At 43.0% G+C, this 16,257-nt stretch overlaps 1 protein-coding gene and 3 pseudogenes across 1 annotated transcript; 1 reads left to right on the top strand and 3 right to left on the bottom strand.

Moving 5' to 3' along the window:
- Positions 1–10,378: 10,378 nt before the first annotated feature.
- Positions 10,379–10,497, bottom strand: LOC116361925 (uncharacterized; annotated as a pseudogene).
- A 611-nt stretch (positions 10,498–11,108) lies between these two features.
- Positions 11,109–11,227, bottom strand: LOC116361922 (uncharacterized; annotated as a pseudogene).
- Positions 11,228–11,476: 249 nt separating this feature from the next.
- LOC116361923 (uncharacterized) lies at positions 11,477–11,595 on the bottom strand (annotated as a pseudogene).
- A 1,043-nt stretch (positions 11,596–12,638) lies between these two features.
- On the top strand, positions 12,639–14,829 carry LOC116361919 (equistatin-like). Its single transcript, XM_031816317.1, has 5 exons — positions 12,639–12,764; positions 13,278–13,343; positions 14,021–14,152; positions 14,275–14,362; positions 14,439–14,829. Exons 2-5 carry the CDS (start codon positions 13,292–13,294, stop codon positions 14,452–14,454), a joined length of 288 nt encoding a protein of 95 aa, XP_031672177.1. The 5' UTR covers positions 12,639–12,764; positions 13,278–13,291; the 3' UTR covers positions 14,455–14,829.
- Positions 14,830–16,257: the final 1,428 nt, after the last annotated feature.

Genomic DNA, 16,257 nt, shown 5'->3' with positions numbered 1-16,257 from the left:
CTGCTGGGTGAGGACATCTGACAATGTGCTCTCCCGTCCATTAGACATTTTGTCTGCAGGAACTCGCTCTTTTTCACTCGGTCCACTCGTCCAAGTGCCGATGTATTTGTGGCATGATGTGAACAGTACACATTTGTTGCACTACCAAGGTCTAATGGTTTTAAATGACTGTTTTGTATTGTCTGGAAACTCACTTGTAGAATTCGCTTGCGGTAGGTCTCTTAAAAAAGAGAAGCCGTACAATGTTATTAAACCGAGGTGCCTAGTTATTCTTCTTTTGTTGATATCAGGTAACGTGCAACCTAACCCTGGCCCTGATATACAATGTCTCCAAACCCCCTCTGATTTTAAATCAAGATCTGGTTTTGGTATTTTTCATTTAAATGTACGCAGCCTGTTGTCAAAAATTGATGGGGTTAGGATTTGGGCTAAATCAACTGATGCTGATGTAATTGTGTTTTCTGAAACCTGGCTCAGCAAGTCTGTTTTTGTGGTTACAATGTTTATCGCACTGATCGTTTTAAGAAAGGTGGGGGTGTGGCTATATGTGTAAATACTGTGACGACCCTCCCACTCTGTCTGCCGTATTCTGTCTTTGTTCTTGTTCCTTATTAGGATGCCGGTGGGTGGAGTTGGGAGGGTCGTCATCTTCATGGGAAACACCTGGGCCAGGTGTCTCCCAGGATAAATAGACCTCTTCCACATTCATGGAGGAGACTCTCTCCATGCAGACACCTTTGTAGATTGTGTTGGGGTTCTTGGTGGCCTTTTGTTTGTTTGCTTTGGCACCTTTCAACACCCTGCAGTATCACATTCATGCATACAAAACACTCACTTACACTACTGATTACTGCTTACACACACCATTGTATATTTTCCTTAGTTGCTTTAGTTAATAAATATATATTTTGTTACTCCTTATCTCCACGTTGTCTCCCTTTGTTACGGGCTTTGAGCCGGTTTGTGACAATACTAAAATTCCCTGTAAGTGTGGCAAAGTCTGAAACTATATGTAAACAGTTGGAATTTCTTTCTTTGAATATTGACGTTTCAAAGGGTCTCTCTAACTCTCTATAACTGTGATTGGCTGTTATAGACCCCCCTGTGTTCTCGATGATGCATTTTCTTCTTTGACACACCTTATGTCTGAACTTCTTTACAGTGAAATGATCTTGATTGGTACTTGTCATGTCCTGACCTTAGTTCATTTTTTAATGTCTCTATTTTAGTTTGGTCAGGGCGTGAGTTGGGGTGGGCATTCTATGTTTTGTTCTGTGTTAGATTTCTGTGTTTGGCCTGGTATGGTTCCCAATCAGAGGCAGCTGTCAATCGTTGTCTCTGATTGAGAACCATACTTAGGCAGCCTGTTTTCCCACTATGGGTTGTGGGTAGTTTTCTGTTTTGTGTGTATTGCACGTTGCAGAACTGTTCGTTTGTTGTGTTGTTGTTTTGTTCAAGTATTCGTATTTATTAAAAGTATTATGAATACTTACCACGCTGCACCTTGGTCCTCTTCTCCTTCTCCCGACGACAATCGTTACAGACCCTAGAAAGTTTTGGAAGGCTATTAAGTCTATGTCTGGTAACAGTAATGTTAATGAATTACCGTCATGTGTTTTGAAGGACTCTGTTGCTGAATATGACAAAACTAAAATGCTGAATTGTTTCAATGAGTTACTTTGTATCATCTGGTAGGCTGTTTGATTCAGTGTCCTCTGTCTCTGTACAACCCTGTGTGGATGAACCAGTGAGAGCTGGTCAAACTTTTAGCTTTTTGCCATTCTCAGTGCAGGTGGTACATAAACCCCAGAAATCCTTAGATCAGAGAAAGCCTGCAGGTCCTGATCTTTTGGATCCCTGCTTTTTAAATTTGGCAGCTGATTTCATAGCTGAACCACTTACATATCTGTTCAATCTAACCCTGGAATGTAATGAAATTCCAAAGATCTGGAAATCAGCATTTGTCCTACCACTTTTAAAAGGGGGAGATCCAACTATTTTAAATAATTATAGGCCAATCTCAAAGCTGTCACCCCTGGTGAAAATACTTGAACCCCTTGAGTGAACAGCTAAATGAGTTTTTATTTACTAACTCTATTTTATTAATGTACCAATCGGGCTTCAGGAAGAAGCATACCACAATTACAGCAGCCATGAAGGTTGTAAATGATATCACTGAAGCCCTTGACAAAAAACAGCACTGTGTCTCACTTTTTATTTATTTCTGTAAGGCTTTTGATACAGTTGATCATGCTATACTAAGGCAGAGATTGTCGAGTGTAGGTCTTTCAGAGCATGCAGTTGCATGGTTTGCTATCTGTCTGATAGAACTCAGTGCACTCAATTTGATGGGCTTATGTCTGTTAAATAGTCTGTCTTTAATGGTGTGCCCCAAGGTTCTGTACTTGGTCCTCTCTTATTCACTATTTATATAAATAATTTAGACAAAAATGTCCAAAATGCGCAACTTCATTTTTATGCTGACGATACTGTTATTTACTGTTGTGCCTTGTCTCTTACAAAAGCTTTCCAGAACTTGCAAACTGCTTTTTATACTGTTCAACATACCTTGTGTCAATGGAAGCTTATCCTCAATACTGACAAAACTAAACAAATGGTGTTTTCTAAAGCAAGAAGTAGACCTCTAAATCTTTCACCTATTACCACCTGTCAGGGCAAAGAGATTGAGGTTGTAACCTCATATAAATATCTTGCAATTTTAATTGATGACGGCCTCTCTTAAATTGCATATTCAACAACTTACAAAATAATTGAAGCTGAAATTGGGATTTTATTTTAGGAATAAGGCCTGTTTTTCTTTTGAAGCCAGAAGGAGGCTAGTAGTATCATCTACATTTATGCCTTTACTAGACTATGGGGATATTTTATATATGAATGCTTCCGCTCAGTGTTTGAGATCAATTGACACCCTTTACCATGGCACTTTGAGATTTATTTGCAAAACCCTTACGCACCACTACACTTTGTATACCAGGGTTGGCTGGCCTTCTCTAGTAACTCGTAGGCTCAGTCACTGGTATACTTTTATTTACAAAGCCAGTTTGGGTTTACTACCCTTTTATTTGGGCATTTTTATTGTTCAGAAATGTGGTGGGTACTCTCTTCGTTCGCTGGACTTTATCCTGCTAACTGTTCCAAATGTCTGAAATGAATTTGGTAAAAGGGCTTTTGTGTATAAATAATGCACAGACACGCTAAAGCTGTACAGTGTAGTTTGAGTAGTCCGTTCCGTTTCAATTATTTGCAGATGTATTCCCTATTATTTACAAATCTAAAGATGTAACATTTGAAATGAATGTGGCAGAACAGTTTAGCATAGAGTTCCTGTGGGAGTCTTCTCCTTCAGTCTTTTTTCCTCCTTGGCCTCGTTTCTCATTACATGGGATTTCCCCAGTGCCAACTTCACATGAGATGGCCGCTGTCTACTGTCATGTAGTGCTGGATGACAGATATCGCTATGTCGCTGCTGTCCATGGTCCTGAAATATACAAACAAGGCTATTTGCATATGTACGACGGTCCAAACTTGACCCCACACACAAACACACACATTGATGCTAATTTTTCACACACTTTTGAACATTGCACAACCTGCAACAAAACACTGAAAGAGCATTTTATTCCAAATGTGTTTGTGTTTGAATAAAGAGCCGAAGAATGAAATCAATGTGTGGATGTTGATTGGACAATGTATATGTGCTTTGCGGAAGCCATTTTTTTTGCATTCCCTGTAGCGTGTATTTTACTGGAGTATGATCAGATTGCTTTGTTTAAATCAGAAAAGTCTGGACACACCTACTCATTTAAGGGTTTTTCTTTCTTTTAAATTTTTTTACATTTTAGAATAATAGCGAAGACATCAAAACTATGAAATAGCACAATTGGAATCATGTAGTAAGCAAAAAAGTAGCCATCCTTCTCCTTGACCACGTTGCACACTCTTGGCATTCTCTCAAACCTGTTCATGAGCTAGTCACCTGGAATGCATTTCAATTAACAGGTGTACCTTCTTAAAAGTTAATTTGTGGAATTTCTTTCCTTCTTAAAGCGTTTGAGCCAATAGGTTGTGTTGAGACAAGGAAGGGATGGTTTACAGAAGATATCCCTATTTGGTAAAAGACCAAGTCTCAAATAAGCAAAGAGAAACAACCGTCCATCGTTACTTAAGACATGAAGGTCAGTCAATAAGGAACATTTCAAGAACTTTGAAAGATTCTTCTAGTGCAGTCGCAAAAACCATGAAGCGTTATGATGAATCTGGCTCTCACGAGGAAGACCCCAGAGTAACCTCTGCTCCAGAGGATACGTTTAGTAGAGTTAACTGCACCTCAGATGGGAGCCCAAATAAATGCTTCACAGAGTTCAAGAAACACACAACTCAACATGCACTGTTCAGAGGAGAATGTGTGAATCAGGCCTTCATAGTCGAATTGCTCCATTGAAACCACAACTAAAGGACGGACACCAAAAATAAGAAGAGACTTCTTGGGCCAAGAAACAAGAGCAATGGACCTTAGACTGGTGGAAATCTGTACTTTGGTTTGATGAGTCCAAATTTGCGATTGTTGCCTTTCACTGTTTGTGTAAAGAATCCAGGGTGTTTAGTTGTGTCACGACTTCTGCCGAAGTTGGTGCCTCTCCTTGTTCCGGCGGCGTTCGGCGGTCATTGTCACCGGCTTTCTAGCTACCACCGATCTATGCTTCTTTTTCCATTTGTTTTGTCTTGATTGTACACACCTGGTTCCCATTACGTTATAATTATTTCCCTATTTAACCCTCTGGTTCCCATGATGTTTTGTGCGTGATTGTTCCTTGTTGAGTGTTAGTCTTCTGTGTCATTGTGTGTTTTTCCCTGCGTGGAATTTATGATTGTTTATTTTTCGAGTAAACTACGTTATTTTACTCAGTTCTGTGTCCTGCGCCTGACTCCGTGCTCACCTCTGCACACGGACACTTGACAGAATCACGCACCAAAAATATGGAATCAGCAGGTGCACCCAGTCCTCCTGTACCAGTAGAGGAACGCGTCCAGCAGCACGCGACTATGCTCCAACATCTTGGCACAGCCATGGATTGCGTGCTGCTCACCATGAAACGATGGGAGAGAGGGGGTTTTCCCACACCTCCATCAACTTCACCCCAACCAACACCACAACCCACACCACTGTCCACCCCTCCGTCACCTGGACTTCAGGACCCTGGCTGCCAGCGTGGGATGGAATGAGAGGGCCCTGATCAACCATTACCGGTGTAGTCTATGTGGGGACATTCGTCGGGAGCTGGCCTGCAGGGACACCACCCTTACCCTCGACCAGCTGGATAACCTGTTGGCCACCACCGGACGTCCGGATCAGGGTCCGTCCATTCCATCCCCCAGTACCTCCGATCCTACACTGTACTTTTGGTAATACTTTGTGAGTAGGCAACAAATACAATCATCTTAAATTGACATGTTGAATTTCTTTGCCATAGTAAATTGTATATTGCGCAAATTTCCCTAATGCGGACAGTGTGTGTTACTACCTTACACAAGCTTGCATTTTCACCCTATAAATCTAAGTGGAATTACACAAAATGTTAACCTCAGATTGGTGATGTTAGTCTAAACGTTTATAGACATCACAATGACAAGATTGATTGTTTTAAACAGATCTGTCACGACTTCCACTGCTTTCGGCGGTCGACATCACCGATCTTCTAGCCATCGCCGATCCACCTTTAATTTTCCATTTGTTTTGTCTTGTTTTCCCACACACCTGGTTTACATTCCCTCATTACTAGACCGGGTCTGGCTCTCGACCCGAAACCTGCCCCTCCGCCTGCCCTGCCGAAAGTTGGGTCCGCGGTTTGTGGGGTCGTTTAATGTCCTGAGGAGACTGAACGAGGTGTGTTACAGGTTACAGCTCCCACCCGATTACCGTATTAACCCCTCAATCATGTGTGTCACTTCAGGCTGGTGGTGGCTGGTCCGCTCCAGGAGTCTGAGGTGCGGGAGGTTCCTCTGCCCCCTCTGGACATCGAGGATTCGAGGCATCGGGCGAGGGGCCTTCAGTAACTTGTGGAGTGGGAGGGGCACGGTCCATAGGAGGCATGCTGGGTTCTGGTGGAGGACGTGTTGGACAATTCAATTCTGCGGGATTTCCACCGTCTCCGTTCGGATCGCCCTGCACCTCGCCCTCTGGGTGGTCCCCGAGGTTGGTGTCGGTGCGCTGCTGGAGCCCCACGTCAAGGGGGGGGGGGGGGGGGGGTACTGTCACGACTTCCCCGGAAGTCAGTTCCTCTCCTTGTTCAGGCATCGTTCGGCGGTAGACTTCACCGGTCTTCTAGCAATCGCCGATCCACCTTTCATTTTCCATTTGTTTTGTCTTGTTTTCCCACACACCTGGTTTACATTTCCTCATTGCTTGACGTGTATATAACCCTCTGTTCCCCCCATGTCTGTGTGTGGAATTGTTTGTTGGAAAGTGTATGTGCACTTCAGACTGGTTTGCGATGGGTTATTTCAACCCATATTTTGTTGTTCTGGGTGCTGTTGGTTTTCTCCTCATTAAAATGCTCCGGTTTTAACCCAGTTCTGCTCTCCTACACCTGACTTCCCTGCAGCCCATTACGCACCTCCTAAAAGATCAATATCTTAGGTCTTGTACCATTGATTTTTCCAAGCGCTGGGATGCGCAGAACTTAGAACGTGGAGTTAATGAAATGCCCAGGAAATGGCACAGAAAATGTGGGGCGGCCTCTCCATAAAAGTCAATGGCCACACACCAATACATGGATTTGACAGTCAAATTATTACTTAAATAGCAGTCAACTGTTGTCACTGTTGTTATTCTATAGAGGGTCGTGATTCGTTTAGGTTAACTAACAAAAAAAGTGGTCTGGTCCCTTTTCCATGATGAAAGCCTCCCGAAATTAAAATCCAATATTCCAAAATATAGATATAAGCCTTCAAGTACTCATCTAACCAACTTCTTCAGGGCCAACCAGTCCCCCTGTCGCCCTGAAACCCAAACCCCATAAGAAGAAGCCCAAATATGACCTGCCCTTGCCCAGTATACATACAAGGTCAGGGGACAACACTGGTTTTTCATCTTGTAGTTAAACTTGTTTTATACACAGTCTCAATGTCATTCCGCTTGGAGGGGTCACTCAGGTAGTCCACAAAGTCGTTATAGGTACGGATGAATTTGGCCTCGTCCTATGACAAAGAAAAGAGCATCTTAGTGAACGGAACACATTTCCCCTCAGGGACGCTCTCTTTCCCTTGAAAGAGAATGAGTTAGTGAGTTACCATGTGGTTGGCCTGAACAAGGCCCAGGAGGACCTTTCCTGCCACAAACAGATGGTTCCTGCTCAGGGTGGAACCAAGCAGGGTCTAGGGAAGAGGGAAGAGTTAGGGTGAGACATCTTCCTCTTGTAGAACAAGAAGTCACAGAGACAAAAATAACAGTGGGTCCACTCACAGTGAAGGCCTGGCGCAGGGAGACGAGCCTCAGGACGATGTCCTCCACTCTCTTGGTGGTAAGGAAGAGGCTGTGAAAGGGAGGGAATGAAGCATGTCAACCATTAGAGTCAATTGGGGATAACAGCATTATGACCACTATCCTTCAGCATTTGACAAGCTCAGACTACACAGACATTTAGAGGAACTCACTTTAGCAGAGGAACCTCCCTCTCCTCAGGCAGCAGGTCCTCCTCCCAGCCCTACGACAACAAAACAAGCATTCAAAATCAGTGACCAGTGCAATGACATAACAAATAATCGGTCAATGGAAGGATCTTAATGCTCCTAGTCAATAGTATGTGTGTGTAACGTCTGACCTCATAGCAGTTGTGGCCCTCAGGCTCTGGGTCAGTGAACTGCTGAGTGGTGGGAGTAGAGAAGGAGGCAGCCTCCGACCACGCTGAAGAGGAGAGAAGCCCGTCCAGCCCCATGTGGAGAGTGGCGTACACCACTGAGACATCAGTCTGCTGCTCAAAACACACACACCTGTTTACCACACACACACACACACGTTATTAGAAAACACACCAAATCGAATGCCAAAATGCCCAGTAATGTCTAGTCTATATACATAGGAAATCGTTTATTTACCTGGTAGCAGCCAAGCGTCACGTCCACAGACATCTCGTGGCGGAGGTGAGACGCATAGTGGGTCACCCTGCCAGCCACACGCTGACAAAGAGAGAATACATATTAAGGCCAAATGGAATAAGTGAAGAAAAGCCTAATCTAATACTATTACAGTAGTATTTATGTCTTACCTGGATCCAAGTGATGGACTGCACTTTGGTGGCACAGTAGGGGATTCCCTCTGGACTAAGCCTGGCTGTCTCCTTGGAGATGGCCCACACCAGTTGAGTCTCCAGGCCTCTCACCCTACTCACGTGGTGCATCCTCACCACCACCTGCTGTTGAGATAAACAACAAGACAACATCAACAAAACCACTTCGGCAATTGCTGTGACACATTTCCATCAAGATCAAATGACTGACAATATAGATTATGATTAGGTTGTTACAAAGACACATACCTGGGATCCCCCACGCATGTAGGTGATGATGGGGCTGATGAACTGGAAAGTTCTCCAAGCTTTAACCACCGGACCGGCATTGTTCTGCACATTACAATACATTCATGTTGGAAACAGTAAACATTGTAACAGTGATGTGACTGTGTGTGTGTGTGAACCTAATCGGAATCAACTGCCAATTGCCAGTGACCTCCTAAAGCAGAAAGCAGACAAGAGATTTGTTTCATGTTAAAGAGACACAACTTGAATATCTGGGATATTTTTCAAACATAAAACCCCAAACTTTCAGAAAATTGTACCAGACAGGACTGCCAAAATTGGACCAGACAGGACTGCCAAAAAGTGCTCTTCACTGACGAGTCGCGGTGTTGTCTCACCAGGGGTGATGGTCGGATTTACGTTTATCGTTGAAGGAATGAGCATTACACCGAGGCCTGTACTCTGGAGCGAGATCGATTTGGAGGTGGAGTCATGGTCTGGCGCAGTGTGTCACAGCATCATCAGACTAAGCTTGTTGTCATTGCAGGCAGTCTCAACGCTGTGTATTACAGGGAAGACATCCTCCTCCCTCATGTGGTACCCTGCCTGCAGGCTCATCCTGACATGACCCTCCAGCATGACAATGACACCTGCCATACTGCTCGTTCTGTGCATGATTTCCTGCAAGACAGGGATATCAGTGTTCTGCCATGGTCAGTGAAGAGCCCGGATCTCAATCCCATTGAGCACATCTGGGACCTGTTGTATTGGAGGGTGAGAGCTAGGGCCATTCCCCACAGAAATGTCTGAGTACTTGCAGGTGCCTTGGTGGAAGAGTGGGGTATTTGTCTGTGAGTATAACAGAACTGATATTGCAGGCGAAACCCTGAGGAAAATCAAAACAGGAAGTGGCTTCTATTTTGAAAACTCCATGTTCCATAGCCTCCCTTTGCACCATTTAAAGGGATATCAAGCAGATTCCTTTTCCTATCGCTTCCTCAGGGTGTCAAGTCTTCAGACATAGTTTCAGGCTTTTATTTTGAAAAATGAGCCAGAAAGATAACATTGCGGCAAGTGGTCACATGAGTTTTGCTTGCGCAACAGAGTTTGGACAGCTATTGCTTTTCCCTCTCCTACTGTGAAAGACATTTGCGGTTGATATATTATCGATTATATATATTTTTTAAAACCTGAGGATTGATTATAAAAAACGTTTGACATGTTTCTGTGGACATTATGGAAACTATTTGGAATTTGTCCACGTTGTCGTGACCGCTCTTTCCTGTGAATTTCTGAACATAACGCGCCAAACAAACAGAGTTATTTTGGATATAAAAATAACCGAGCTACTTGATGCTAAGTGTACTTAATGTTTTGTCGAGCGATCGATAAACTTACACAAACGCTTGGATTGCTTTCGCTGTAAAGCATAATGTCCTGACCTTAGTATTCTTTGTTTTCTTTATTATTTTGGTTAGGTCAGGGTGTGACATGGGGGATATGTGTGTTTTACTTATTCTAGGGTGTTTGTAGATTCCGAGATCAGACGAGATCAGGCGTACTCAGGCCGGTGTGGTCGTAAGCGAGAAATGATCTCTTGGTGCACTCTATAAAGTCAAAGTGAGTCTGATTAACAGCTGTTGCATTTTCACCATTTAGATAAGCATCTTTGTGTCACTCAAAAAGTGGAAGAAATTGCATATACTGTAGACATAATTTGTAGCACAGATTGTTGGATGACATACAAACTAACCTTGCTTACTTATTTCAAAGCAAGGGCACATGTTTCAGCCTTGTGGGAAAAAACGGACAAAGAGTTGAAATTCCACAAGGCAGTGACAAAAAGTAAACAGCACCTGGTATTACCAGGTGGTCTCCCAACCAAGTACTAACCAGGCCCGACCCTGCTTGGCTTCCGAGATCAGACGAGATCAGGCGTTCTCAGGCCGGGGTGGTCGTAAGCGAGACATTATCTCTTGGTGCACTCTATAAAGTCAAAGTGAGTCTGATTAACAGCTGTTGCATTTTCACCATTTAGATAAGCATCTTTGTGTCACTCAAAAAGTGGAAGAAATTGCATATACTGTAGCCATAATTTGTAGCACAGATTGTTGGATGACATACAAACTAACCTTGCTTACTTATTTCAAAGCAAGGGCACATATTTCAGCCTTGTGGGAAAAAACGGACAAAGAGTTGAAATTCCACAAGGCAGTGACAAAAAGCTTACAGCACCTGGTATTCCTAGGCGGTCTCCCATCCAAGTACTAACCAGGCCCGACACTGATTAGCTTCCGAGATCAGGCGTACTCAGGCCGGTGTGGTCATAAGCAAGAAACTCTCTATTGGTGCACTATATAAAGTCAAAGTGAGTCTGATTAACAGCTGTTGCATTTTCACCATTTAGATAAGCATCTTTGTGTCACTCAAAAAGTGGAAGAAATTGCATATACTGTAGCCATAATTTGTAGCACAGATTGTTGGATGAAATACAAACTAACCTTGCTTACTTATTTCAAAGCGAGGGCACATATTTCAGCCTTGTGGGAAAAAACGGACAAAGAGTTGACAAAAAGCTTACAGCACCTGGTATTCCCAGGCGGTCTCCCATCCAAGTACTAACCAGGCACGACCCTGCTTAGCTTCCGAGATCAGACGAGATCAGGTGTACTCAGACCGGTGTGGTCGTAAGCGAGACATTATCTCTTGGTGCACTATATAAAGTCAAAGTGAGTCTGATTAACAGCTGTTGCATTTTCACCATTTAGATAAGCATCTTTGTGTCACTCAAAAAGTGGAAGAAATTGCATATACTGTAGCCATAATTTGTAGCACAGATTGTTGGATGAAATACAAACTAACCTTGCTTACTTATTTCAAAGCAAGGGCACATATGGGAAAAAACTGACAAAGAGTTGAAATTCCACAAGGCAGTGACAAAAAGTAAACAGCACCTGGTATTACCAGGTGGTCTCCCAACCAAGTACTAACCAGGCCCGACCCTGCTTGGCTTCCGAGATCAGACGAGATCAGGCGTTCTCAGGCCGGGGTGGTCGTAAGCGAGATATTATCTCTTGGTGCACTCTATAAAGTCAAAGTGAGTCTGATTAACAGCTGTTGCATTTTCACCATTTAGATAAGCATCTTTGTGTCACTCAAAAAGTGGAAGAAATTGCATATACTGTAGACATAATTTGTAGCACAGATTGTTGGATGACATACAAACTAACCTTGCTTACTTATTTCAAAGCAAGGGCACATGTTTCAGCCTTGTGGGAAAAAACGGACAAAGAGTTGAAATTCCACAAGGCAGTGACAAAAAGCTTACAGCACCTGGTATTCCTAGGCGGTCTCCCATCCAAGTACTAACCAGGCCCGACACTGATTAGCTTCCGAGATCAGGCGTACTCAGGCCGGTGTGGTCATAAGCAAGAAACTCTCTATTGGTGCACTATATAAAGTCAAAGTGAGGCTGATTAACAGCTGTTGCATTTTCACCATTTAGAAAAGCATCTTTGTGTCACTCAAAAAGTGGAAGAAATTGCAGCACAGATTGTTGGATGAAATACAAACTAACCTTGCTTACTTATTTCAAAGCATATACTGAAATACTGAAGTATTAAAATTAATACAGGTAATTTATCAAATATACTTAAATATCAAAAGTAAAATCATATATAATTTCAAATTCCTTATATAAAAAAAACAGACGGCACCATTTTCGTGTTTTTGTTGTTGTTGTTGATATGATTACAGATAGCCAGTGCCACAGCAACTCTCAGACATAATTTGCAAAGGAAGAATCTGTGTTTAGTGAGTCTGCCAGATTAAAGGCAGTAGGGTTGACCAAGGACGTTCTCTTGATAAGTGCGTGAATTGGACATTTTTCTGTCCTGCTAAACATTCAACATGAGTACTTTTGGGTGTCAGGGGAAATGTGTGGAGTAAAAAGTACAATATAATCTTTGGGAATGTAGTTCAGTGAAAGTTGTCAAACATATAAATAGTAAAGTAAAGATACCCCCAAAAACTACTTTAGTAGTACTTTCAAATATTTTTACTTTAGTACTTTACACCACTGGCTAATGGCCGACATCGGCAACTCTCGTTGGGTTAATGAGGCAACTAGTCACACCTGTGAAAGGTCCTTTAAAAGGAGAGGTGGAAGAAGTAAACCATAACTCACAGACAACAGAGACACCCAGTGAATCCCTTGGAAGAGTGCTGAAGGTGAGATTGTGTCATTATCTAATAGACTATCTGCATCTCAAATGGCAACTTAATTTTATGTGACCCTGGTCAAATGTAGTGCACTATATAGGGTGCCATTTTGTGGAGTGACCCCCTGAATTTAAGAGCATAGACTAATAGTTACCTTTGCAGTAAAGAGGTAATCTATGACTCGCTCTAGGATGCTTCCCCTTCCCTATCTAGTGCACTGTGGGCCTTTGTCAAAGCTGGTTCACTACAACAGGAATGAGGAGCCATTTGGGAAGGATAGATTTTCCTGTGTGCCATGCTCTTCAACCACATACAATAGATTAGATGATACCTGAATTTTGGCGGAAGAATCGTAGCGCCGTGTTGCCAATACTCTGTTCTTGAGGTCCTCAGGACTGGGTTTAGCAATTGTTGCTTAAGTTTTGTACTTAACACAGGGTTTCCTTAACCTCTCCTCTAGTACCCACAGCCATTCCAAATGTTTTAAAATGCTCAGCTAATCTCACTCTCGTTCTCTCTCAGGAGACTATATCACCATGGCGACATTAACCATCATTCTGCTTTTCAGCATGGGTTTTGCTCTGGGAGGTAAGAGTGATGTACCTCACACTTACTCACCAACATTTTAATAAACATTAGTGGGTGTTGATCTGTCCTCCACAAACACATGTACGTATTAATGTTTTGTTTCATAACCAGTTGTCCCATGGACACCCTCGGAGGCCAGCCATTAGTGACATTTGAGAGAAGATCGTCTTGCTCAAGGGCACAGACAGATATTTCAACTTGTCATCTCAGGGATAAAAACTAGCAACCATTCAGTTACTGGCCCAACTCTAACTTCTAGGCTACCTGCCACTCCTCTAGTTCCAGAGATGTATATTTGTGTCTAGATGCTGGCCTGAATGGTTGGATCATTCAACTGGATGTATGATTGGATTGTTTACCAACTATCAGGAAAGAACACTGATACCCCCACTTTCAGTCTTAGTTTCATCAGCTGTTATAAAAAAGACAGAATCTGAATTGACTGCACAGGGCTTTTAAACAAGTAGGAGAATTTCAATATTTAGCTAGCAAGTACCTAGGTTACATCTGAAATGGAACCCTATTCCGTATAAACTACTTCTGACCAGGTGGAGTAGGTTCCAATATGGGACGCAACCCAAGATTCTGGGCTCTTGGCTGTCCAGTCATGTATATTCTGTCCATATATTGTCCTGAGATGTTATGTCCACATTACAATCCATGTTACCTGTGTCCAGATGATACGATACAACCCAAGACCCCCTGTGAGAGTGCTAGAGATGCTGCGATAAATGGCCCAATTGGAGCTTACATCCCAACGTGTGACGCCGCTGGACAATACACCCCTAAGCAATGTTCGGGCTCTACAGGTTAACACGGTGGCACATACACACACACACACACACACAATGCACCAATTCAGTTGAGTGTGACAATTCGATGTGATGGGGTAATATGTGTATTGTTTATGCAACATGTCTATTTCTGATAGGTTACTGTTGGTGTGTGACCAGTACTGGACAGAAGATTCCGGGCACTGAGACTCCTCCAGGCACTGCTCCAATCAAATGTCCATGCAGGTACACACTCATTCACTACATGTTTGATCTTTACAGTTGGTTCTGAATGTTAATATTTGTGTTTGTCTCATTGTAGTGGTCCTCGCAGATGAAAGATGTTGGAATGAAGACGTTGAGAAGACTTTGCTAATACTTTGACAGTTGTCTTTACTGTACTGAAGGAGATGCCTCTCGCCATACACATAATGAAGAAATGTATTTACTTTGTTGGTTTTACATGTTGAACAATGTATCTGAACTGTCCATTTCTGGGAACTGGAGGAAGGGATTTTACTGTATTACCTCCACACGGGTGTTCATAAAGGTAGTCAAATGGTAATTAGGCTCTCCAAGCTATGATGCTGCTGATGGTCATTAGTAGCCTACTACGCTTGCTAACTGCCTGGTACTCAGCTCTTTATTGCCCTGTAATCACTATCAATGTAATTGCAAATAAACTATTGGTCACAAATGTGCTTAGCCGAGGATATTGCGGGTGTAGTGAAATGCTTGTGCTTCTAGCTCCGACAGCGCAGTAATATTGAACAAATCCACAACGTGTGTACACACACTCAGTATGCATGAATTAACTATATACATATTGAAGACCGCCGTCAGAACAGACTAGGATACAGAATATACACTCGTGGCCAAAATATTTGATGGACCCAAATATTAATTTAGATAAAGTTTGCTGCATCAGTGTCTTCAGATATTTTTGTCAGATGTCACTACGGAATTCTGAAGTATAATTAAGTTGATGTAAAGAGTCTATTTGCAGTGTTGACCTGTTTTCAAGACCTCTGAAATCTGCCCTGACATGCTGTCCATTAACTTCTGGGCCACATCCTGACTGATGGCAGGCCATTCTTGCCTTACCAATGCTTGGAGTTTGTCAGAATTTGTGGGGTTTTTGTTTGTCCACCTGCCTCTTGAGGATTGACCAAGTTCTCAATGGGATTAAGGTCTGGGGAGTGTCCTGGCCATGGACCCAAAATATCAGTGTTTTGTTCCCCGAGCCACTTAGTTATCACTTATGCCTTATGGCAAGGTGCTCCATCATGCTGGTAAAAGCATTTGTCACAACTGTTCCTGGATGGTTGGTCGAAGTTGGTCTTTGAGGATGTGTTTGTACCATTCTTTATTCATGGCTGTGTTAAGCAAAATTGCGAGTGAGCCCACTACCATGGCTGAGAAGCAACCCCACACATGAATTGTCTCAGGATGCTTTACTGTTGGCATGACACAGGACTGATGGTAGTGCTCACCTTGTCTTCTCCGCACAAGCTCTATTCCGGATGCCCCAAACAATCGGAAAGGGGATTCATCAGAGATAATGACTTTTCAGCAGTCTAATCCCTGTACCTTTTGCAGAATATCAGTCTATCCCTGATTGTCCTGGAGAAAAGTGGCTTCTTTGCTGCCCTTCTGACACCAGGCCATCAAAGTCTTTGCTGCACTGTGTGTGCAGATGCACTCCCACCTGCCTGCTGCCATTCCTGAGCAAGCTTTGTACTGGTGGTGCCCCGATCTCGCAGCTGAATCAACTTTAGGAGATGGTCCTGGTGCTTGCTGGACTTTGCAATTCAACTGATCACTCTTCATAACATTCTGGGAGTATATGCAAATTGCCATCATACAAACTGAGGCATGAGACTTGGTGAAAATTTATATTTGTGTAATTCTCAACTTTTAGCGAAAACTGTACATATGAGATGAGTAAATGAAAAAAAAGTGACTGGTTTTCAATTCTGGTGGCCAATGATTCCTATTATATGCCTGTAGGCAGCAGCCTCCATGCTCGTGATGGCTGTTCAACAGTCTGATGGCCTTGAGTGAGAGAAGCTGTTCTCAGTCTCTCTGTCCCAGCTTTGATGCTCCTGTACTGACCTTGCCTTTTGGATGATAGCGGGGTG

The sequence above is a fragment of the Oncorhynchus kisutch genome, unplaced genomic scaffold (assembly GCF_002021735.2).
Source record: "Oncorhynchus kisutch isolate 150728-3 unplaced genomic scaffold, Okis_V2 scaffold780, whole genome shotgun sequence".
NCBI classification, from domain to species: Eukaryota; Metazoa; Chordata; class Actinopteri; order Salmoniformes; family Salmonidae; genus Oncorhynchus; species Oncorhynchus kisutch.
Note: the sequence above shows the minus strand (reverse complement) of the source record. Positions and strands in the feature narration are given on the sequence as shown.

Coding starts and splice junctions, on each gene's coding strand:
- LOC116361919 (XM_031816317.1), top strand. CDS start 13,292: ATGGCGACATTAACCATCATTCTGCTTTTCAGCATGGGTTTTGCTCTG. Junction 13,344..14,020: donor CATGGGTTTTGCTCTGGGAG/GTAAGAGTGATG, acceptor ACCTGTGTCCAG/ATGATACGATACAACCCAAG. Junction 14,153..14,274: donor GCAATGTTCGGGCTCTACAG/GTTAACACGGTG, acceptor TATTTCTGATAG/GTTACTGTTGGTGTGTGACC.